This window comes from Pezoporus flaviventris, unplaced genomic scaffold, assembly GCF_033815535.1.
Source record: "Pezoporus flaviventris isolate CSIRO_AGI_PZ_B2104156 unplaced genomic scaffold, CSIRO_AGI_Pfla_v1 ptg000007l, whole genome shotgun sequence".
In the NCBI taxonomy this organism is placed as follows: Eukaryota; Metazoa; Chordata; class Aves; order Psittaciformes; family Psittacidae; genus Pezoporus; species Pezoporus flaviventris.
In genome coordinates this window covers 20,186,686-20,210,144 of record NW_026892555.1, presented here as the reverse complement: position 1 = coordinate 20,210,144, position 23,459 = coordinate 20,186,686, and the positions used below count along the sequence as shown (strand labels likewise).

General features: G+C 36.1%; 1 protein-coding gene across 1 annotated transcript in view; it reads right to left on the bottom strand.

Annotated features, from left to right (window-relative positions):
* Nucleotides 1-23,459, bottom strand: part of UBR5 (ubiquitin protein ligase E3 component n-recognin 5) — an 86,628-nt gene that overhangs the window by 31,777 nt on the left and 31,392 nt on the right. Inside the window, exons 8-21 of the mRNA XM_061447993.1 lie at nt 22,765-22,914; nt 20,588-20,799; nt 16,509-16,625; nt 16,320-16,430; nt 15,365-15,519; nt 13,282-13,399; nt 12,275-12,459; nt 11,393-11,502; nt 9,544-9,656; nt 5,408-5,551; nt 5,198-5,309; nt 4,838-4,992; nt 3,722-3,919; nt 2,478-2,688 (exon numbers count right to left, since the gene is read on the bottom strand). Coding sequence (XP_061303977.1) covers nt 2,478-2,688; nt 3,722-3,919; nt 4,838-4,992; nt 5,198-5,309; nt 5,408-5,551; nt 9,544-9,656; nt 11,393-11,502; nt 12,275-12,459; nt 13,282-13,399; nt 15,365-15,519; nt 16,320-16,430; nt 16,509-16,625; nt 20,588-20,799; nt 22,765-22,914 — 2,091 coding nt within the window. The remainder of the gene's footprint in view (nt 1-2,477; nt 2,689-3,721; nt 3,920-4,837; nt 4,993-5,197; nt 5,310-5,407; nt 5,552-9,543; nt 9,657-11,392; nt 11,503-12,274; nt 12,460-13,281; nt 13,400-15,364; nt 15,520-16,319; nt 16,431-16,508; nt 16,626-20,587; nt 20,800-22,764; nt 22,915-23,459) is intronic.

The following is a 23,459-nucleotide window of genomic DNA, read 5'->3' as shown; positions in this document are numbered from 1 at the left end:
CTCACAAAGGGGGTCACAGCTCTTGAGAGTGATCCCTCTAGCAATACAAAGCAATACAACTGTTCCCTGCAACAAACAGATTTCACCTGTCCTTCGTCCAGCAGTAAACTGCAGCTGAATTTTCACTGCTCTGCCCCTGAAGTCACTATTCATTTTCAGAGACTCACCTACTGCAAATGCCTTGGCTTTAAGGGTAATTTGCTGTTAATTTGTCCAATGAACTTTGTCCCAGCTCTCTAGAAAAAACCCTCAGTTTGTATGTGTTCGGTAAAATTATCTGACATTTAGTATCATGACTCTTTAATGATTTGACATGTTTTGGACCTTTCTTTTAAATGTGTCTTTTCCAAGATCCTCTCTACTGGCAAGACTAAGGAGATACTAAATCACAGAGAAACAGAGCAGTTTTGCAGGTCTGGGGCCACTTTTCCTGCAATTCTTTAATCCAGCACTGCAGGAGCTATGGCAAAACTAGGCACAGGATCCAAGAATGAAAAAGCTCATCCCTGCCCATAATATTCCCTTTCTGGCACTTAAGGAGGAATCTGTATGAAGAAGAGTGAAGAATCTCGGGCAGGTACTAGCTGGAAAGGAGCAGTATGTTTTGTAATTGTTAAGGAACATCATATCCAGAGTCTGCAATTGAAGCCTTAACTCCTAAATCAAACGTCTTTTCAGTTTAACAGATGGCTGCACAACTTACAGACAGTAACATTAATCAGCACTGCCCTCCAGATGATGAACAGAAAATAAGCTTGTCTTAATATCCATTGCTAACAGTTACAGCAGAAGGTGGATGTGACTTGACTCTAAAGATATGAATCCCCTTTTAAAAGAATTTTTATGATGGGAAAGAGAGAGGCAGAGGGGTGTTAGAAGTCTATCAGGTTCATGTTTTTCATTTTTCAGAAAGTTAAATTACATCCAAATGAAGTTACTGAAAAAACGTCAAGATTGCAAAGACAAGCACTCAAATTAGGAAAAGTCAGATTAAGTTTGCCCATGCATCCTTATTTCTGCTTCCTTGCGTGCTTACAGTAAAATAATCTTTCTTTGTTAGGTTTTGTTTGGTTGGTCTGGGTTGGGGTTTTTTTGGAGGGAAGGGGGGAGCTGTTTGCCCCCACAACAAGACCCCTGCCTCAATCAGTGCACAGGATGGACGACACATTAAAGATGAAGGGCTGTACAATGAGGAAGCTGTTTATGCCTTGTTTGCTACAACATTTGAAAGCTGCGTAGTAAGGCAGCGACAGCTTGGCAAGGAGAGGGGGAAGCACTGTCTTCTGTTTAATGCCACTGAACACCACTTTGGAGAACTGGAACCTATTTCTGCTACATCTAACAACACACAGCACTATGATCATGATACATTTTACTCATTTCTAGACACCTGAAAGGTGCCCAACTCACAGAAATAATTAACATTCAGAGAACAACTAAAAGTACCAGTAATCCAGCTGTAGAATAAAGTGTTTTGAAATAATACCTACTAAAAAAAAAAATTAGACCAGGCCCTAGGCTTCTCAAGCAGAACCTTCAAAATTAGTTAATAGCTTTGAATACATAAAAACTTCAAACTATAATAAAACTTCAAGCAAGAGATGAGAAAGCTGCAGCATTACCCCCATTTTATAAACAGGGTTATGAGGAACAATTAAGGTCTATAAATGACTAAAATTCAATGACAGCACCATACAAAATCCCACAAGGAAGTTCATTCATTATCCAGTGCAGGGTTTGTATGGTGTGCAATAAATAAGGAATGGGGCCACACACTGAATGATGAGGATAAAAAGAAATATTGAATAGCTACCCATTCGGTGAGCACCGTCCATCTTGTGCACTGAATGAGGTAGTCCTGTGGAAAAAATAGTATGACGGTGTAATTAAAGACCATTTCACAATGCACACCCATGCACAGCACAGGGGTAAACTTCATTCTGGCATTTCCTAATTTTTGAGTGCTTGACTTAGCAACCTTGCTCTGTTAGCATACTTCTTACATAACAGTATTTAACTGTGTCAGTAAGTGGCATTAACAGAAGGCCATTCTTTCACATCTCTTAATACATGTCAACTGCAAGTAGCATTTCCTACTGAAGGCATTAACATATACTACAAAACTTGAAAAATATTGAATACTGTTTCTCTTAAAAGCTTGTTAGTGAAATAACAGGGATACTAGTGATAGAAAGGTGGAAAAACATTTGTTTTCATCCACAATCAACATGTGGATGTGAAAAGTTTGTTCTTTAGAATCAATAAAAACTGTTTAGTATTCTTAACTAGACAATTCTTACAAATCCTCATGAGAGTAATAACAGTGTTGTCACAGCACCTTTGAAAGGCTAGGACCTATTTTAGGTCCCAAACTTTAAGACACCTGTACAGGAAGAATACAGCCTTTATTTCAAATGTTCTTGAAAATGTATAAAAAGTTTATTTTCACAGTATTTTCATTATATTTTTGAGCTCACCCTCTTCCTCTTTTGTTTCTTTGTTGCTGGTTGGAAAGCATACAGACACGCAAGCATGCAGAATATTGCGGTTTCCATCACATCTATGGCCAAGGAATGTCTGCAGCATTTGTGGATTCTGATCCAAGACAACTGCTTGTTCAAGATTCATCAGGTATTGTCTGCAAGCCTCATAGTCACATCGAAGAATGTGCTGCATTAAAGTTTGTTTCTGTACTCAAAAGAATAAAGTATTTTAACAATTTAAAATACAAAAGGCAGACATACAAGCTTCCTAACTTCCAGTTTTCTGGAATTAATAGAAAGGCCTAAATCTAGGACATTAGCTGGAAGTTAGTACAGGAACCGCTGAGAATACACATCATCTCAGTTATACCACTGATAAAAAAAAACAGAAATCAGCAAGCATTCAGGGCACAGACAAATTAAAAGGAAAGGAGAAGCTTAAGCAGCCAAAACTATCAGGCTCACAAAACTATGCCTTTGGCTTCAGAGCTGGGTTCTTAAAACAGATTACTTCATGGCTACATGTAACAGGAAAAGTGGTACAACTGAAAAACTAAGGAGTCTACATCAATTAGCTCCTACCTATTTGTTTTAAACAAGTGATATACATGCTGAAAAGCGAATGAACAGAAGTTGCTGAAGGTCTGGGAGGCTCACCCCATATACAACAAGTTTTTTTACAGCGCTGGAATACTCCACTGTGAAATGAATCATAGTCTAACAGGTACACAGTACCTCCTGGTGGCAGCACAGCACACAGCAGATCTAAGTGCACCAAATTACTTGTGGTTTTATACAAGTTTGATAAATAAATTCACAACAGACCTATTCATACAGTAGCACAGATGAGTACAGAACTCTACAGGTGACTGGGGAGAAGGACAGAATATCTTTGCTTAATTTCCTAATGTATGGTCCAAATATATGATACACAAGAAAACAAGTTGTTGGATCCATCAGTAAAAAACTATACACTCATAAAACAAATAAAACTGTACACTGGCAATAAGCATAAAAAGATAACAGTTTTAAAAGTAATGCTCAAAATGGATCTTTCACTCTACTGTAGAAACATATTTGTACTTTCTTGTTTCTAAGAAAATCTTCAGTTGAAATCAGTTTCTTTGAAATAGTGAAATTACAAATCGGTATCTAAACACAAAGTTGCTTTACACATAACTTTATTAATGCAAGAGGAAAAAAAAGTACATAGTTCTGTAGTAAAGAGAATACTTTACCTCAACAGCCATAATGATAACAGCAGCTTTCTTTTTGATGGTCGAGTTAGCAGGAAGATTTGTTAAGGAATGAACACCCATTCCAAGACTACTAATAGGTGGAAGATCAAGCCAGTCAGGGTCTCGTATCCCACCCATACAATCTTTTGCCATTGGATAGATTGTACCATTTCCATCTCTAAGAACAATAGGAGATTCCTACATTTGGAAAAAAAAGTTTTTATCATTAAGTCTCTACAATTTATGAATATTATCTGTCCCAAAAGGTCCAGTTCTGCTTGACTGCCAGTAATGACAACAGTTTACCCTAAATTCTCACTTAGATCATTGTCTCCTATCATGACAAGTGGCAGAATAAGATACCACACTTCCTTTCTCAAATGCTTGAAATGTGCTTAACGTACTAAATACTATTAAAAGTATTTCCTGATGCTTTATATTCTTTACCAATGAAACTCATAGTACCTATACTTTTAGTTTACTTAAATGCTTCAGAGAAAGTTGAATATATTAAAATGAAACATTCTATTTCAGTTCTTTTGCCAAAAGTATTTCCTTCGACTATCCTAAGCAAAATGTATCACATCTGCAGAAGTTACTAGAAGAGTTCAAGTATTTTTTAATCAGCCCTCCTCATGAAGGCCTAGCACAGTGTAATCAAGTTGTATAATCAGATAAGATACTTAACACCAGATAGTAGAAAGAGTTGCTTAAAACTTCAATATATCGTTTTTAATGTCAAATACAGTTGGGTTTTTCTTAATATTTCCATTTATTCTGAAGGAGTGGATTTTCATCTGACCCAATTTCAAAGTATAACTAGATGACAAGTATACACTAACACAGGAACTACTGTCAAGTTTTTCTCCCTTTTTTACTCTGTATTCAAGGTAGAATTTGAGTGAGATTATTAGAAGTGCTTAAGTGAGTTAGACTGATATTTCCATCATGCCTTAAAAATATTTATGGTAGCAGCAAGTCTTTCATAACCCATCTGAAGAACTATTTCTTTGCCAGTCTTTGGAAAAGCCCTACAAAAGGCTGTACCATCCTATTCAAAGATGATGGAAAGTTAAGTGCAGTGAGGTTAAATTATTGAGATACAAAACCACAAACCTGTCCAGCTGTAAAAATAGCAACACTTCTCTCATTCTGCCCCAGGAATGCAATGCTGCTAGTAGGGAAATTATTTTCCTGTTCAGCCTTTCCTGTGGCAAGGTCAAATATGCAGTATCGAACCCAGTTCCCAGTTTTCAGAACAGCATGCACTCCTTCAAAGATACACGAAGAAAAATGTTAATGTCTTTTACTGATCGCATCCAGTAAAAGAACTCCTAACTAAAGCACTTTTAAGGAATCACCAGTATCAATGGAAACAACAGCTTATGTTAGTTTGACAATGGTTGGTTTCCACTAGGAAGAGAAACAGGTAATAAAGGCTCTAACAGAGTATCTTACAGGGTAAGTCCTACTTACCTTTTGAATCTACATTTACTGCAAGGATCTCTGTTTTTTCAGGAATACACAGCTTTTTAGGTGTCCTCTGAAAACAGTCAGGAACTTTGGGAGTTCCACCAGTTTTTACAACCTGAAAACACGCATTAAATTTTAAGATGTAATTAAACTCCCAGTGCTGACATTTCAGAATACCCAAACCTTTTTTTAAAGTGTTTCACAAAGACATACCTGCAATTCATCTATTCTGAGCAGCCTACAGTCTTGGAGAAGAGAAGAAGGATCAGGATCTGAATTAGAACTGCTCTGACAGTTCGCATTACTGGACGTGCCCGGAAATTTAACAGCAACATAAGCACCATCCACTTTTAGCACCTACAAGCAGAACACATTACAGTTTTACCAAAAGCTTTGAACAGAAACAGTATAGGTTGATTTGCTTCAAAATAAATTAGACCTTTATCAGGAAAAGAAAAAACAAATATGAAAGTATTAGTAACAAAGTTTATTGTAGACAGAGTCAAAGCACTTGCTCCCCACATAGTGAAAATTCCCTCTCAGAGCACAGACCCTAGTACAAGTACTAGAGAATCACCGATGGCTGTAACAATACTACCCAGAAGTTTCAAAATTCAGACCTACTCTAAAGATCCATGAACTCTGATCTAGACACTACAAGGGCTGAGTTCTATTGAGACTTGCCAGACAACACTACACAAAAACAATGTTTTTGTAAAAAATATTAATCAAGGTACATTTAGATGTTTTCACGGTAATCAGACTAACTCGTAAGTCTGATATCACATGCCAATGGCACAGCCACAGCTTCTACTCTGACATGTAGGGATTGTTTTTTTAACGACTAAATGCTGCTAAAAACACTTTACAAATTTGGGCTGCTTCTGCAAACAGAAGATTGTAAATGGCCAACCTCTAGCAAAATGTATGAAATCTCATTTACTACGTTTCAAATTTATAATCAGGGGCTGGGGTGGGGGGAAGAAACACACCTTAAGAAAAGGCACAATCTCCAAATATTTAAAGCTTCCTATCTCCATAATTAGAAGTTTTCTTTTACATGCTTTCTGTCTGCTCTTAATGCAATGTTACCACTTGCATCACTTTTCACATGTTCAGAGAAATGTTCCAGTTTTTCAAGTGCTGGAACTCTATGGTGACTGTTTCAAAGTCCACATGCCAAATATTTTTTCTTTCCCATTTTATGGTTCAAGAAAAAAAATCATGTAGCTTTAAAAAGTGGAAAATACATTTACTTTGATTTGGCTGAGAAGAACTTCACCTCTTCATAAGGTAACTAAAATGCAGTTCTGTAACTAAATAGCTACTAGTATGGCTACTGGCCTTTGCACAGAAAGAAAATAAAACTATCCATTGACGCAGCAAGCAACTAGGAGCCTGAGTGAAACACCTGATAGGAATTGTACATAACAAGCTCCAAAACAGAGATGTGGTATAATGGATTGGCACTGAACAAGATAGGTAAGTTGCTTCTTTAATTGAAATTATGTAAGTCTGAATTCATTGAAAAATACATTAATAAAAATAAAATGCAAGAGTCTAAAGGATGTCAACACTTTAGCTTACAGAACTAGTGTACTTATACCATTCATATTGCTAATGCAAAAGTTTCATCAATTAGAAACAAGCATTTTACAGAACTCTACAGGCAATGTTTGCCTTATGAGGACTAAACTAAAATAATGGAATCAAACAAATTAAAATTAAGCAACAAAAATGGAAGTCTAAAGGTTTTCTTCCCCAAATGCAAGATCCATTTCAGAGCGTTTTCAGCTACAGGATAAAGAGATCTGATCCTTCTTTTTAATGTAAAAGAAAAAGAAATTGATAAGCTGAAAGATGGACATACATTCTTTATGTCTTTATTTGTCTCCTTTACCCTTATATCAACCCACCAGCACACTCCTTTAAGCCACAATGCCAAAGCACACTGGCAGAAAACATTCCTCTGAAGTCCCTTCCTCAAAAAGTGGAAGCAGATCCTGAGCCCCACTTCTCCTCCCCTGTTCTCTCGTATGGTTGTTCACTAAAAATCACATTAAAGACTGGTATATTTAGAGGCTACTAAGCCTAAGTTGACTACCAGCACTTGAGCCTTTCAGCAGTAAACCTGTCTGGATCCACCAATCATCTGTAGATTCTTTCCCTCTCCAGAATCACCATATTCTCTCTAAAGACACAGCAGCAGAAAACCAGGTAAACATAATTTTTATGTCTTATCTCTTTGTTGGAATGGAAAAAATTTTAACATCACAGAAAAGGCTCCTCCCTCTACCCTCAAAGTAGAATAAGCACTTCCAAAGAAACACCGACACATTTCTTTAAAATTAAGATTAAAAGTTTAAAGATTAAAAAGATTAAAAAATTTCCTAATAGATAGATAATTCTTTCCTAATAGATAACTCTTCTGGGATTCTATCCAGCCTGAGCTCTTTCAATTTAACCTTCTCAATGAAAGACTTCAATCTCAGACAGAAATCAAACAAAAAATACAATGTTCAAGCGACTGACTGAAACAATACAAAGTACAAGTTAAACAACTACTCTACTGAAATTCATGTTCCACAAGATCTCTAGTACTTGATAAACTTTCTGGGCATAGGATCTGCAAAACTGGTAATACATGGAAGTCTCACCGGATTAAGGATAACTTTCATGAACAGAAGTCGCTTGGGGAGGCCCTGGACACTGCCAATAGAAAGCCTCAGACCAAAACAAAACACCAAAGAAGAAAAGGCAGCTCCAACCCAGGCTCTCTACCCTTTTGTTCTAACTGTGGTTCAAAACACCATTTAAGCCTTCCAGTAGAGGAGATCCAGAAGCTAATGCGGGCAGGTATCTGAAAGTGCATGGGATGGACAAAAGCAACTTCTATTCCTCTGATATCAGTGAGCAGTAACGAAGGCTTATTTCAGCCTGTATCTTTTCTAAATGGCAGTGAAAGATGACTGCATCATATTTCTTACCACTGCAGACAACAGAAGAAACAAGTGCCAAGATTTTTCATTATTTCAGTCTTCCATTAGGTGGATAATCTTATAATCATCGTCTCCTCCATGTAATGACATACTTTAAGGAACAAAGGCTTAGTTTTGCTCCAAGCCCATGACGGATTTAAATGGTAATGAGACTGGAATATATTCCAAGGAGAAAGATGACTAAATCCAAGAGTGTATCTAGCAGACTTACACTTTACTCATTTCTTTGTTATAGTAGCTCTTGACACAGCACAAAGACACTTTTACAACTGTATACAGAAACAGTAAAACTCGCTGTCTTGAAGATCTTAGGATCCAAAACATGAAGGACAGATAGAGACAACAGGGCTTTCCCAAAACTGATATGAGGCAAACAATGGTTTAAGCAACTTCAATTAGATCTCAAAACTTCATTTATAGAAACTTGAGTATTTCAATGACTTAACTTGCTCCACACTCCCTTTTGCAGAAATGACCCAAAATTGATAATGAAAATTCACTGTGGGCCTTCTCCTTTCAAAGATACTGCTCAAGGCAAATCTTCCACTCCTGAACAAGTAAACCATTAGGGATGTAAGCAGAAGGACTAAATCCACGTGCCTAGTGTGGACAGTTATTTTCTCTTCTGGTAACATTTTTTTTTTTTATCTTCTCTGAATCCAGCAGAAAGCAACCCAATCTCTTCATTTTGTACAAAACCTTTATTGGCTTTCCTGTTCTGATTTTTGAAAAGCCAATCAGAGAACTGTCTAGATGACCTGATCCCTCCTAACATCACACTACAATGCCAAAGGAGAAACAGTGTTTCCCTCTACAGCACTAAGAGCAAAGGTTTACTAGAGAGAAAATGAAAAAATTACAAGGGCAAAATAAAGTAATAGATCAAACAACTTTACAGTCATACTAATGAAGCGTAGCATTTCTAATTAATAAAATAAAAAATAAATCTGTTAGTATGTTACATGAGATTCACCTGAATATTAAGTTGCTGTATATGTGAAAGTCAGTCACAACACATGTAACTCTTCACAATCTCACTGGAGAAGTAAGAACCATTGCTTAAGTCACCAAAAATAATCCTCTGGATAAAACCACAGCTGCTTTTCTTAATACTGTGGTTCAACCTAGAGTATCAGAATATTATTTTTTAAGATTCATCACTTTCTATTCACAACACATTCAGTCTTTTATGTGTTCATTGTTTTATGGACAAGCAAAGATGCAACAAAAGTCTAGTCATAAACATTCTGCAGCATCCCCAAAGCTATGATTCTTTTAGCAGCTTATCTAAAAGGGAAAACTTTTTCTTTCCCTCCACAAAGATGGTGGGACAGTGTATTTTAGACAAACCTTGCCAACAGGAACATTCTTAACGTCTTCCACAAATACAACTTCCCTCAGAGACCACTGTTCTTCATTTACTTTCTCCTCCTCTTTTGGGGCAGGAGTAGATCGTCGTCGCTCTGAGACAAAAAAAGTTATTACCAAAAAAGACAGACTTGAAATATTTAATCAAAGCATCAAAATGCAATGTTCAAACATCAAACCTGTCCCACAAAAAAGATTATGAACAGTCCAATCCAGAAATTCACAAGAGGTTAACAAGAATCTGACTTTAAAAGTCAGAGCTACCTAACAGTACACCATGCCACTTCCATGTTTTTCTGTGAATTAGCACTAATAAAGCCTATCTGATAAAAAGCAATTTTTAAGGACATTCAAGCAAAATAACTAGAATACAATAAATTGCTTCATCAGGGTTAAGTATTTAAGCTTTGATGAAAAAGGTTGACATCATGACATCATTCAACCCTGCTCAGTGCTTTTTATCACCTTTACAAATAAACTTTGTCCTCTACATACGAATTTCTGGTAAACATCTAGAAGAGTAGCAAATGAGGCAGAAACATAGCTATTTGGGCTAATAGTAATCGCAATAGTTAGATTTGCTGCAAAAATATTATCTGAACAATAGCTGTATTAACACTTGGGATCAAATTTAAACACATAACATGGCTTACTTAACACTGACAAGAACCTTCAATCTCCTGAATTGAGTATACAGCATAATTATCAATATATTTAAAGTCAGAAGCAGAAAACTTCTAAGCCAGCTGTGAAGTTAACTTCTAACACTAGTACAAAATCTCAAGCAAAATTACAGTCAGGGAAAAATGACAGTTAAAAGAACAGCAGAAGAGAAGAAATCAGCAGCAAAAATTAATTAGTACTACAGATCTGAGCATACGAGATTCTTGGCCACTGAATGAGGCCATCTGATTCTCCAGATGAATGCTTTTTAGAACTGTAGTATATGAACAATTAAACAGGAGCAGAGAGATTTCTTGAAATGACAGCATTGTAATCAACTGTTTATAAGTGTATGGTTTAAACGACAGAAAAAAATGCTTAAGAGATAAGTTGCATAAATTATAACATAGCCTTCTAGGTTTAAGTACAACCTGTACTGTAAGACTTCTCTCACTGCTTTTCTGCATTAGTGAAGTCTAGTTCTAAGCATTTTATGTAATAGACTATGAATTACTGCTTTATTCACTGAAGTTCATAGAACCATAGAATAGTTAGGGCTGGAAAGGGCCTTAAGATCATCTAGTTCCAACACCCCTGCCGTGGGCAGGGACACCTCACACTAAACCATATCACCCAAGGCCTCGTCCAACCTGGTCTTGAACCCTGCCAGGGATGGAGCATTCACAACCTCCCTCGGCAACCTACTCCAGTGCCTCACCACCCTAACAGGAAAGAATTTCCTTCTTATATCCTATTCACCTGCAAGACAAACTGTGTAATAACAGCTTAAAGGGAATTTTCCGAAACAAGTTCAACTTCTCAGCTGTAAAGAAACTCACTCTTATATTGCAATTACACATAAGCAACTTTATCTTCAAACTTCCTCTTTATCACCTCCAGAAAGATACTTTTGATTCTGAGAACTGTTATGCTTGCTTAGATATACTTTTCATCAAGTAGTCACTGCTTATATTAATATTCTTAAATTTAACACTGACAACTCACAGGTTATCTAATGTCTATTACAGAGCTTTCACATACACTGCAGTTCAGACTGAAAGACCAAAAGGGATTCTGAAATTAGTACAGAATCTTTGTAGAACTGCCTTTTATGAAAACTTCTATCTACACAAATATTTTATGTTGCTATGAGCTACATATTACTTACTATATGGCATAGATGCACTGCTTGCTATTGAGGATGCATCACTACAAGTGGAAGCTGGGGATGGTGGAGGCCCCATCTCAGTTTTCACTGGTTCCTGTTTGCTTTCAGGTCTGGAATAAATGATATAATTTAGCATGAAGAAGGAAAAAGGTGATTTTTTTTTTTCCCTGAGAATGACATCCCAGCCACATTTCTTTAATTACACTTTAATGAAATAACTCCATACTCCATCCTAATTGACAAGACTATATATCTGATGTTGGGAATGGTGTTATCCTGATTTATCAGATATTAGCTTGATAATATTAACTGAGCATAGATACAATATTATAGAAAATAAACATCTTTAGATGTGCCTCATCTGAAGACAAGAATAATTACTAGCTTTGTACAGAAACCTGAAACACTAGCTAGAGCGGCTGAACTTTTTCAAGCTATTCTTGAAATGGTTTAAATCCTGTTTTAAGAAACATTTAAATGGCAACTGTCAGCCTGATTTCCTCTTCCTATCCCCAGAGTATGAAGGGACTGAAACAGGTCTCTCAATGCCATGAAGGGCCTGAAAATAGGTCCATAACAAAACCACTTAGTTATTAAAATATAAAATCTTGGAAACTTTGTGAAACACTGCAGGAAAATCTTAAATCTAATATTCCTTCTGCATTTCATATTTGCATAGCTGTTTCACACAACTGAGACACCCTTCTGGCACTGAGCATTTCTGCACAGCTAGCAGAGTTAACAAAAAAGTTAGAATCTTACAAAGGCAGCAGGAAGTTCAAACTGACAAAAGCCTTTTTTCTTTTCATTTTTTAATCAATTAATTCAAGAGAATACCACATAAATGTCCTGTGTGCGTGCATGTGTGCTCTCAACACTTACTTTGCCTCAGTAGTTTTGCTAGCTTTCTCCATGTTTTTCAAGCTCTCAGGTGATCGAAGCTGAAATCGACAGCTGTCATTCATGTTCCAAACAGATTCCATCAACACACCCACTTTAGGAATTCCAGCACTGATTGAAAAAGCAACTGCTCCAGCATGATAGAGGGGGTTATTTCTTAAACACACCTACAGACAGAAATATTTTTTTCTATGAGAACAACGGGTTATACTGAGAGAAGTCATATATGCATGCCATTTTCTTGGTGACATATGCAGTACTCAAAAAATAAAGCTTATGGAACTAGGTGAAGAGGGAAGTCACCATGATGAACTACGCACTTTTCTAGGAAAAAAAGAGACTCTTGTGCCATTCACAGCTGAAAGCAACCACTTTAGCAGTGCAATTGCTTAATAAATAGTATTTAGATGCTCAATCACAAAAGGAACAATTCATCTAATAACAAAGGCTCATCCTGGAGTCAATTATAACAGATTGGGAACAGAAAGAAATGTGTTCCCTCGGAAGAAGCTGTTTTGTCTCATACTAGTTCTAATACTAATCACAAAGAATCCTAACCCTCTGTGCCAGTTATTAACCTTTCTGGTGAAGGCTTCAAACCAAAGGCCTATCCCACTGCATAAATAAATCAAACCCAGACTCTAATGTATTAGGCACTTAAACATCAAATAATTTACAAAGCTATTTGCCCTACTGAGAATCCTATTTCGATACGTATTCTCTCTCAGTAGGTAAGTTAAAACAGAAGTACTTCGTATGAGTACAGCTTGTTCCTCCATGTTTGCAGCCATCAGTCATACATGTAATGGTGACAACACTAACAGAACACACCAATTTACAGTCATATAATTAAAACATACTATTTTAATTCCATACTATTGATACAACTTTTGGGCGTAACAAGAATGCAGCCTTCATTTTGTTTTCAACAGCAGGCTGTAAACTCATCATACATCATGATTAAAATGCCACATGACAGCTGCACTTGCCTGGGTTCCAACAGTTATGTTTGGCATAGAGGAGATACCAGCACTAGACTTCGGCTTTTTGTTTTTTGCTCTGGCCTTTTCTAGCATTTTCTTCCTTTGGCTGAAAGGAACTACACCCCTGTGGAAAAAGGCATATAATTTTAAAAAGGCTTTGTAATAAACACTCATTTTATAACTTTGAATATTTATTCCTTCTGCTTTATGTAGTGATGATTCAACATACAGGCCTCTGTGCCACCACCTCTAACAATGCTCTGTAGAAATGACAACTTTTCCTGTATTCATCCCCACTTCCCAAATTCATCTCAGCTGGACAATTTATTTGGAGGAGGAGCACATAAGAGATGTCATTGCCAAATGGCTTTTCTTCTAGTCCAAAATGCTGCAAGACCTCTGTCTCAGATGGTACACTCCAGTCACAGCTTTTTAAGTTGCTGGTTGTCCCCAAAGAACTTGAGGACATCCTTCCCATGACTAGTGATAATCTCCAGAACCTGCAGTCATAGGAGCACAGGGTGAGGCTTTTTGGTTTTGTATTCTAAAAGCCTCACTTTCTCTCTGGGGACATGGCTGAAGGAGTCTAAGACTCTTACGACAGACTTAAGCTGCAAGAAAGGGGAAAATAAGACGCTTCTTTTGTAATTTAGCTGTTTAGCTGAAAACTCCCACATACACAGTTAAGCATGCCTATTATTGCGATACTTCATGTTTTAGTCAGTAGGTTATGGAGTTGGACACTTTTATTTAAAATTGTTAAATAAAACATGAAAAGTATCAGTCCTGCGTAACACTGGAAACCAAAATCCTGTCTAGCGTACTAGAGACCATTGTAACTATGGATATCAATAGTAACAGACGGTCTACATCAATCTGATTAACACAAATTCACCACTGCTGACATTTAATCCCTCCCAGAGAGGACAAGCTGGTTAATAAATAAATTGCTTTCAAAGATTACATATATACTAGTAAGTCTTTTTATATATTGCACCAATTATCCTAAAAGCAGTAAAGATGGCAGGTACTAATAGCCAGGTATCTCCAATGTTATAGCTTACTTTGTTATAATTTGTTTCTATATTATGAGTAACTACTTTAAGTGAGGTATGTCATAACATAACAAAAGGGTCAAGAATCAGAGTGCTGCAGTTTTGATTTGGGACTAGAAGTTAGAATAAAATACATCTGTGTTTAAGTTTACAAGCTCAGCTACAATTCTACTTACATATATTCCAAAGAGTTATTAAAATTTAATGAGAAAACTGTTTCATTGAATTAATTTTCAATGCTTTGATTTCCAACTCATCACCAAGTATTTAACTCACGCATGCCTAAAAGCTACTTGAGCTTTGGCCATGACATATAATGCAATGACTTTTGACACACTGACAAAAATAATGCATGCTGACAAAGCATTAGTACTGTTCAATGAATTCACTCAAAAGAGAAATTCATTTCAGAGTGCTTTTGGGAATGACATTTTTGTGGGTTTGAGGGTATTTCTGTTGTGGGTTTTTTGTTGTTTGTTGGTTGGGGGTTTTTAAACACAGACTTCTCAATTATCAAATTCTTAGTTAAAATATTTTAACTAACATTTCATATTTTACCATTTTTAAAAGAGTTAAATTTTAACAAGCTCTAGAGGGAACATCTGATGTTATTGCTCTCTTCTTTAAGATCTGAACCACAAACTAATAGACAAAATTTTCTAACAGAACCTGAGAGAAGATTGTGTACCTCCTATGTGGGTAAGTTTATTCCATACTCATAATCTGAAAAGGCCTGAAAGGTATAAAAAACGTTATTCTCTGATCCTGTGTAGTACTGAGCTATCTGAATCCTGAAGCGTTTATACACATCTCCTGAAAGAATAACCTTGTCCTTTTAGAGTTGTTATAATTAGATCCAAAAACTTTTTTGGCATTAAAGAAGAAAATAAATATGCTTTAAAAAGGGAAACTAAGCTCAAGCGCAGAATTACAAACATCAGAACAACTGTAGTTCAGTTTTGCAACGCTCCTCAGAGCACAACATGAAAAAATCCAGTGGATCTACACTGCTGTAAATAAACACATTTACTTACCACCAATACAAATTGTTCTCTAGTTGAGCACACGTATAAAGAGCACAACAATGTAAAGAAACAATCCGCTCTCCCTGAAGCTCTGAGTATGTCTGTGCAGTGTGTTCTAATTTAGATGCTACGGAGCTTAAAGTTTCATCTACCCACGTAGCAACCTAAGTGAGAAGGGAAGAAAGGAAAAAAAGAAAATTTACAATTTAATGTATATTTACTGGTTTTGAAAGGGGAATGTGGGGTGAAGCAAACCACAAAATGGAAAACAATTATTCTCTTTGGGATTTTATTCACTACACCCTTCTCTTTCTTTCTCTCTTTTCAGGATTTTTTTTTTTCCTCTATTTCCAGTCCCCTAAAAAAAGTAAATTTAAAAAAAAACACCCACCAAAAACAAGAAAAAAAAAAAAACAAACCAACAACAAAACACAAAAACGCATCACAAAAAAAAAACTCACCACCAAAGACCATAGAGGTGTCAAAAAAAACTTCAACAGGTACATATACTTCATTAAATCAGTTTCAAGTTCACTCATAATTGGGCAGAAAAAGCTAACTTTACAGCACTAAAGTTTGAATGCCCTTAAATTTATAGTAAATATATACTGAACATTAACAAGCTTCTCTATTCTTAAACTAGTGTCAGTTTCTACTGTAACAGCAAACAGACAAGTATTTCAGATAATCAGGTAAAACAGGTATCATCTTACTGTTTCAGCTGTAAATCTGCCACATACTGTTTTTTTTAAAAAAACCTTTTGCATCTATTAGAAAACACTAGCTGGGTTTCTGTTTCGGTTTTACATCTCTACAGAGGAAAGTAAGTAGAACGAATGAACGAATTAAGTACTTTCAACTACTGATGAAGCTGAAGAATCAATTTCTCTGTAATACATTGCAAGTAACTGGAAAACCAAAAACCTCAACTTTGTCAAGTTCAGCAACCTAACACATCTCATACCTTGTTATTTTCAGTGGCAACAGTTGCTCTAATACTATTTGCAGAAAGCAGCACTATCTTTTCATTGGTTAATCCCAAGAACATGGCTCGTGGATGATGCAGTGAAGGATTCTTTGGAAACAGAAAAATATTTTAGATAATCAAGCATATAAATCATTCTGAAGGTAAGCATTTGAAGGTACACAGTACCTGTGCATTTCTGTAAGGCTCTGATTCACTCCACTTCCACTGATAGAGTTCTCCTTTACTGCTAACAGCCACGAGCTCAGAATACAGAGCCCCAATCGAAATAAACTTTGTTCCATCCTACAAATACAGAAATACAAAATGTAAGATAACAAGATTATAAATACACACATATAAATATATAAATGAAAAAAAAAAAAAGAACTTGAATCTGTTTTTTTTCAGAGTTCCCATGACCGTCATACTTGAAAGTAAAGATACATCCAGCTTGTCTGAAACTCAGCATGCCCTCAAACAAACACACACACAAAAAAGCATTACTGCTTCTGACAGAGTGAGGGAATAAGAGACAGATATTCTTTTCCTGAAGCTTAGCAATAACACATACATGGCGATTAAGTTTCTTAAGAGCTTCCACAACAGTTGAGGAACACAACACTGCCCATTAAAGATGGGAAGATCTCTTGAGTTCTGATAAAAAAAAACTTCCCTCTAAAATTCTCACCTTCTGAAATGAATGAAAAAACAATGTAATTCCATTATTTCATTCCTAAGCATACTCATGAAGATATCTTTCAACTACCCAAAAAGAAACAATTACCAAATTCCCTGCCTCATCAGTTAAACAATTCTCATCTTTTACTTCTGAAGGTAAATAACTGCAGATGAAGCTTCTTTAAAAGAAAAAGTGACATCTTAAAAAGTGACATATAACACACTGATTTTTGTATCATTGTGACCTGATATGCTGGAAAAGTTCCAAATTAATGGGTTGTTTCCCCCTCCTCCCCCTTTTCTCCTGTTTAACATCTTACCACAACTCATACAGCATCTTTCTACTACTTAAACAGTTCCACTTTGCTCAACTGCTTCATTCTGTCCCTTACCTGAATCTCTCACAGGCCTATTTTGCCCCCCTCTCATATTTGGTTGTATACCCACCATACAGCAACTACATAACAGAAGCTCACCTTTTTCAAGTTCCTGTTCCCCTCTGTACTGAAACCAAAGTCAAACTACAAAGCTGTAAATTTGAGAGATTTCACAAAACATTTACTTCTGTTTACAGAGAAACATTTGTAAGGTCTATCTACTTGCTGCTTCTCAGCATGTGCAGCTACAGGACAATCACATTCTTTCTAAATTTTTTACTGTAACAACTAAAACTTTCCTTCCACTTAAGGGAGAATACAGCTTTTAAAAAAGTGAAAAACTGGTGCAAATTCAAATGCTGTCTTCTACAGCTATAAATCTGAAAGACAGGCACATGATAACTCATCTTCTGTGCAGTTATTTCCCATCTTTAGCGGCCTCCCAGATTACAACGTACCACATTTAAGCAATTCCACCATATGAGGGAAAACTGACCCCTACCAGACCATTAAAAAAAACAAACCACACTACCCAGTATATTTATCTGTCCCTAAATAAAGGGGCTTTCCTTTCAGCTCTAGAAGTTTACAAGTGGAAATATTTTAGTTCCATAAATGTGACTTCACACTACTTTTTTTTACTTTATTCATGTCCAAAAGTGCACTTTTCAAAAGGTACCTGTCCTTGAATAACATGGGATTCAGTACATCCCTTACCAACAGCTCAAAATGTTTGCCAATACTTTGGGAAAGAAGAAAAAGAAGGCAGCAGGGAATAACAGAACAATCACAAGCAAGTCTTTTTTATACCCTGATAACAGGATCTAGAATTAAGTAAGTCGTAAGAGACTTACTTTGCTCTGGAGGGCATCTACCCACACAACACAGAAGCAGCACAAATGCTAATGTGTGTCATGATTAATACTTGCTATCACATAAATATTGTATATTCTGGGGAAGAACTGCCATCAGAACCTATTGTAGTCTAGTAAGATGCATCTCTACTTCATCCGAATAACTGAATTTTCAGAAGATATCTGGCCTAATGCTCCAAGGAAAGCAATTAATTTTTGCTCCAAGACAGTACCGTTATGACATTTAATCTTGCTAATGTGTTTCACAACTTTTTATAACCACACAGTTTTATACCTCAAGCTCAACACCAAAGAGACCAGCTGTTCCAAATTTTTCCCTCCCTTCCATGAAAATGTTAGCAGTTGTGATCTAAGTGCTACAGGAGCTCCCATAAACACAAGTTAACCACCCTCATCGTGCAGTACTACAGTTCTGCTTCAAATGCTGACATTAAAATGATGAAAAATAAAGGATAAATATTTGCAAACAAGACTGCTTATTTTGCAGTAATTCCTCAGGTACTTTAATCCCTTCCCTAGCTCACTGTCTTTTCCATTAACATTTCAAGATCTCCTTTCCAATTTTCAAATAGGAAGAAACATCTGAACTGGCCTCTCACAGAAATCATCTCCCTCAGGATTCACCTTGAAGAATTTCTGTTGGAAAAACCTTCAGAGTGAGGCTATAGCAAGAAAAAAGCCAGACAATTTATTTTGCATGTTCAGCTGATGGACTGAAGGATGAAAAGTTTAACTACTTTTGGATGAAGTTGAAAGGCCTTTCCAGGAAGACACCTTTATTTAACTGGAAGCTAGGCTTTGTATCAACGCATATGCATTGGTATCTTGGAAGAAGTTCAATATATTTAAATTGAACAAGCATGCAATTAGTATCACAAGAAGTTAATTCCATAAAAAATGCCCAATAAAAGACAGCAATAGCTGTCCTCGGGCAGAATCTGTTGAGTTTGCAAGTAACAAACACCTCACCCGGGGGGGGGGGGGGAACCCCCACTAATTTCATAAGTATGTTTCAGGGCTAGAGGAAAGAATGGGGTTAACAGGGAAAACATTCCTGAAGTAGGAAAAAAAAAAACCAAATCCACAACAAAACAAAAATAAAACCATAATAACTGGTGTTACCAAAACAAAGCAGTGGAAAACAAAAAGCTAAGTTAGTACTTCAAATATAACCTACATTTATTCTTTTATGCTAAGCCCCCTGAAATCTCCCTCTACACAAGCTAGTTGACCATGCCCTTCTACCATCATGATAAAGCAAGCTGGACAAAAGCTGCCAATTTTCACTGACAGAGGTTCACCATTACTGGCTGAAAAAAATATGAATTAATACTTTAGACCTAAAAGGTCTGGTTGGGAGAACAACTCTGAGACAAACATTCTCTTTAGGTATCACCAAAATGAAGATGACAGGACCTAAACGTGAGCTGCTGGAAACAGAAATAAGCCCCTAAAGAAACCCCCCCTCTTCAAGCTTCTTTATCTATACTTAGTCTGAAAGGAAAAAACAGCAGCAGAAAAAGGAAGCATGACATTTCAAAACAGCAATCTCAGAGATACTGTGGACAGACAGAAATGGGAACACTAGAAAGACACCCCAAGTCCATCAAATTTGGTCTAATAAACATAGGTTAGCACTTCCATTCCTCAGAAGTTTTTTGGTTTGGTTGGTTGGTTGGTTTGGGTTTGTCATGCTTTGTTTTTTAAAGTCATTTCCTCAAGCATTTAGGTAATTTATAAAAAAATTACTATAGATACCCAGTTAGCAACATATAGCTGGTGTTCCTATTATTCTGGTATCTCACATGGGAGTTACTTCTTGCCTTGAAAATGGAATCAGGGTTACAAAGAAAACCAGCCAATAAAAACCAAAGGGATTCTGAAGAAGCAAACAATACTCATTTAAATCACTGGACAACTCAAAACACTGCAAATAAATGTCACCTTACACTATTGCTACTTAAAAGCCTAATCCACTCAAACAGAAAGTATCTCTGGGAATAATAATGCTAATAAAAAAAAAAGATGATTCCTTGATGAAGAATAGCTTAGATTGTTTCACGAGTGTCCTACTGCCTATTAAATGCTTTGACAACCTAAGTAAAAACAGGAAGAAAAAAAATAAAAACCTCAGACCTTATGATCGACAGCAGTGCCTTTGAAACACATGGAGAAGAAAACAAACACTATTAACAGAAGCACAGCTTATAAGTTATTTATCATTTTCCTAAGTGCATAATAAAGAATCTGCCTTATTACATTATCTCACATAAACATGGATATTCAAAAAGGAAATGCAAAGCATGCAAATAAAACAATTTAAAAAATTCAGTACCTTATCTGGCCACCACTGCAAGTCTTCTCCCAAGGAAACAGGACTTTGAACGGGTGTATTCTTCTTGTCCAGGTTTGGTTCCCCTTCCTTACTTGTAGAGCCTCTTTCATTATCAAATGAGGCTCCATCAAGCCACCTTCGTTCACGCAAACGTAAAACGGACTCACGTTCACGCAACAGCTCAGAGTCTCTCTCTAAGGGAAGAAGGAGAACTGGTATGCAATTGGGTCACACCAGTGGGATAAAAGTAAGCCACTCTCTAGTAAAGACCCTTCAGGATGCAACTAACAGCAGTTAAATCTACTCACACAGATTAAAAATAAAGTCCTGACATGCAACATTCAATACATTAACCCTTTCAAGTGTATGTACTTTAGAATTACTGAACATAAAAATAAATTAGAAATGAACTCTTACAGTTTTGTGCAGTATAAAAAAATGCTAAAGCATTTTCACTTACATCATAAGAGGCCAAATACATTTAACACTGCAATTTAAAGTTTTATAGTACAATACATAGGTTTGTAGCACTGTTTTATCAACGTAATAACAACAACAAAAAAGTCTAAGTCTATATAGTCTGCTAGAGACCTTTATGCAAACCAAAAAAGAGCATTTATTAGAGTTTCATAACTTAAAAAAAAAAAAAAAAAACAAAACCCAGTAGTTTGAAAAGGTTAAAGAAAGCAAGCATTAAAAAAAAGCTCTCATATAATGTTTGATAATCCAACCCCTTTTGTTTAAAACAATATTCCATAGGACTGGATTTAATAAATTAAAGTGTGTCTGTTTTGAGTAGATCAAATGAAAACTTTTCAAGAGTCAGACAAGTTTTAAAAAGGATCCTTGTAGGAAAATGTTCCTTACCAAAATGCTTCCCCTCCAATTGGCCTACAAACTGTCTAAAGCCAGTACACTCTGCAGTTCACTCATGCAGATAAATTTTTAAAATCAGGTAATCAAACTAACTTTCCAAGAGTCAACTATGCATGGAAAATAAGTATTAGAAAATTCGTGGTAACGTCTTATATAGAAAAACCTTAGGAAAGGAAAAAAAAGGAGGAATTTAGAAGGAGTTATGTCAGATGCTGAATATTCGTACATGTACATAATGCATTTAAACCTATTAAGTACTTCACTTATGCTCATAAAAATCAACTGAATAACATGTATTAGATGAACACGTTATTATATCTTTGTTTCAACAAATTACACCACGTCTTGGGTCTTTTGCTGTAGTAGATAAATGGGAGTTTTCACATCAGCCAAACACAACAGCTTGTCGTACACGAATTATTTCATAAAGTACTGTATTATTTTCTAGCAAACATCACATTGACCCCTGACTATTAATTTTGTAACAGGAACTTAAGTGTTTAGCAATTAATATACTAAAACATGCTTATGAAAGGCAACAAAACTGTACTGAACAATTACAGCAGAGGTTGGATTAACAGTTTGGAAATACTCTACGCATTTGCGCAACAGCTTCAAAAAGACAGGAAATTGCTGCATGGTCTGTTATAAATCTTTTAGGTGTAATATGCTTTAAAAAAAAAGAAAAAGAAAAAGAAAAAAAAGTAAAATGCCTTAACACTGCTCAAGGAGGTTTTTTTTAATCAGCTGCCAATAGTTCTCATTATCCAACTATAAGAATGCTTCCAAAAAGTAAAATTTAGGGGTTTTTCTCCCTTTAAAGTAGCTATAGTTCCTCATTCCATAAAGGTAATTTCTATCATGGAACAATTAAGGAAATGTGAAGAACAGTGAACAAAGAGCAACCCAAAAGAAACAAAGAAAAAAAAGAATGCTGCATGTCATCGTTGCTCATTTTTAAGCCAAATTAAAGATTTGTAATGCAATCTATGTATTAGTAGGTACTTACACTACAGTTTATTTTAAACTTAACATGCAAAAATTGTGTAACACCTTGCAACACCAAAGAGCCACAGATTTAAAATACATGACTATCAAGGTTCTTGCAGAACTTACCTGCTAATACTCATAATTCATTAATAATTTCGATAATGAGTAGCAGTCTATTTGTCTACTCTATATTTGACAACATATCACAGTCTACTTTCGCATTACATCAGAATCTACACCACCAGTGTGTACTACCACTAGCTTTTTCCACAGCAAACTACTTATTACAAAGAAAAAAGGTGCAAAATTACCTCTGGATGAGCCTAGCCTGGAAAGTGATGAGCGCCGAAAGGATGGATAACCAAAGTAACTAATATCTTCTGAAAACATAGCATCAGCATCAATAATGACACTTGGGTGAGCAGAATGTATGTCAGCATCCAGAAGAGACATAAGATCCTCTATAAGAGGAGACAAGGGTCTTAAGTGAATAATCAGCTACTTAAAACAACAGCTAGAGAGACCATCAACTAAACAAATATCAAAACAAAAAAATCCTATTAATTGAATTTCTGCTCTTCAGATTCACCAGTGCAAACTCATGTGCCTCCTATGCAACCACATTTACTATCAAGCTTGGCAGACTAGTGAACAAAACCAGTTTCCCTACAAGAACTGCTCTGTCACTTACCTAACCACATTTCCCAAACAAGACTTGCCCAACACACATTTTTCTGTAACACAGAAATTCAAACTTTAGCCTGTCACTCGAAAGAACAAGGCACCAGGATAAGATACATACATACATACACACATACATACATCTGCACACACACTCATGCACATAATGCAGGACTCCAAAGATAACCTAGAATTAAGGGAGGACAGAACTGATGATAAAAGCCGGCTTTCACAAAGCCACATCTTTGATGTCAAAGACTACATTCCTTCACAGAACGTTTCTTCAACAGAATGACAAAGTTTAATACACAGGTCAGTAGCTTGT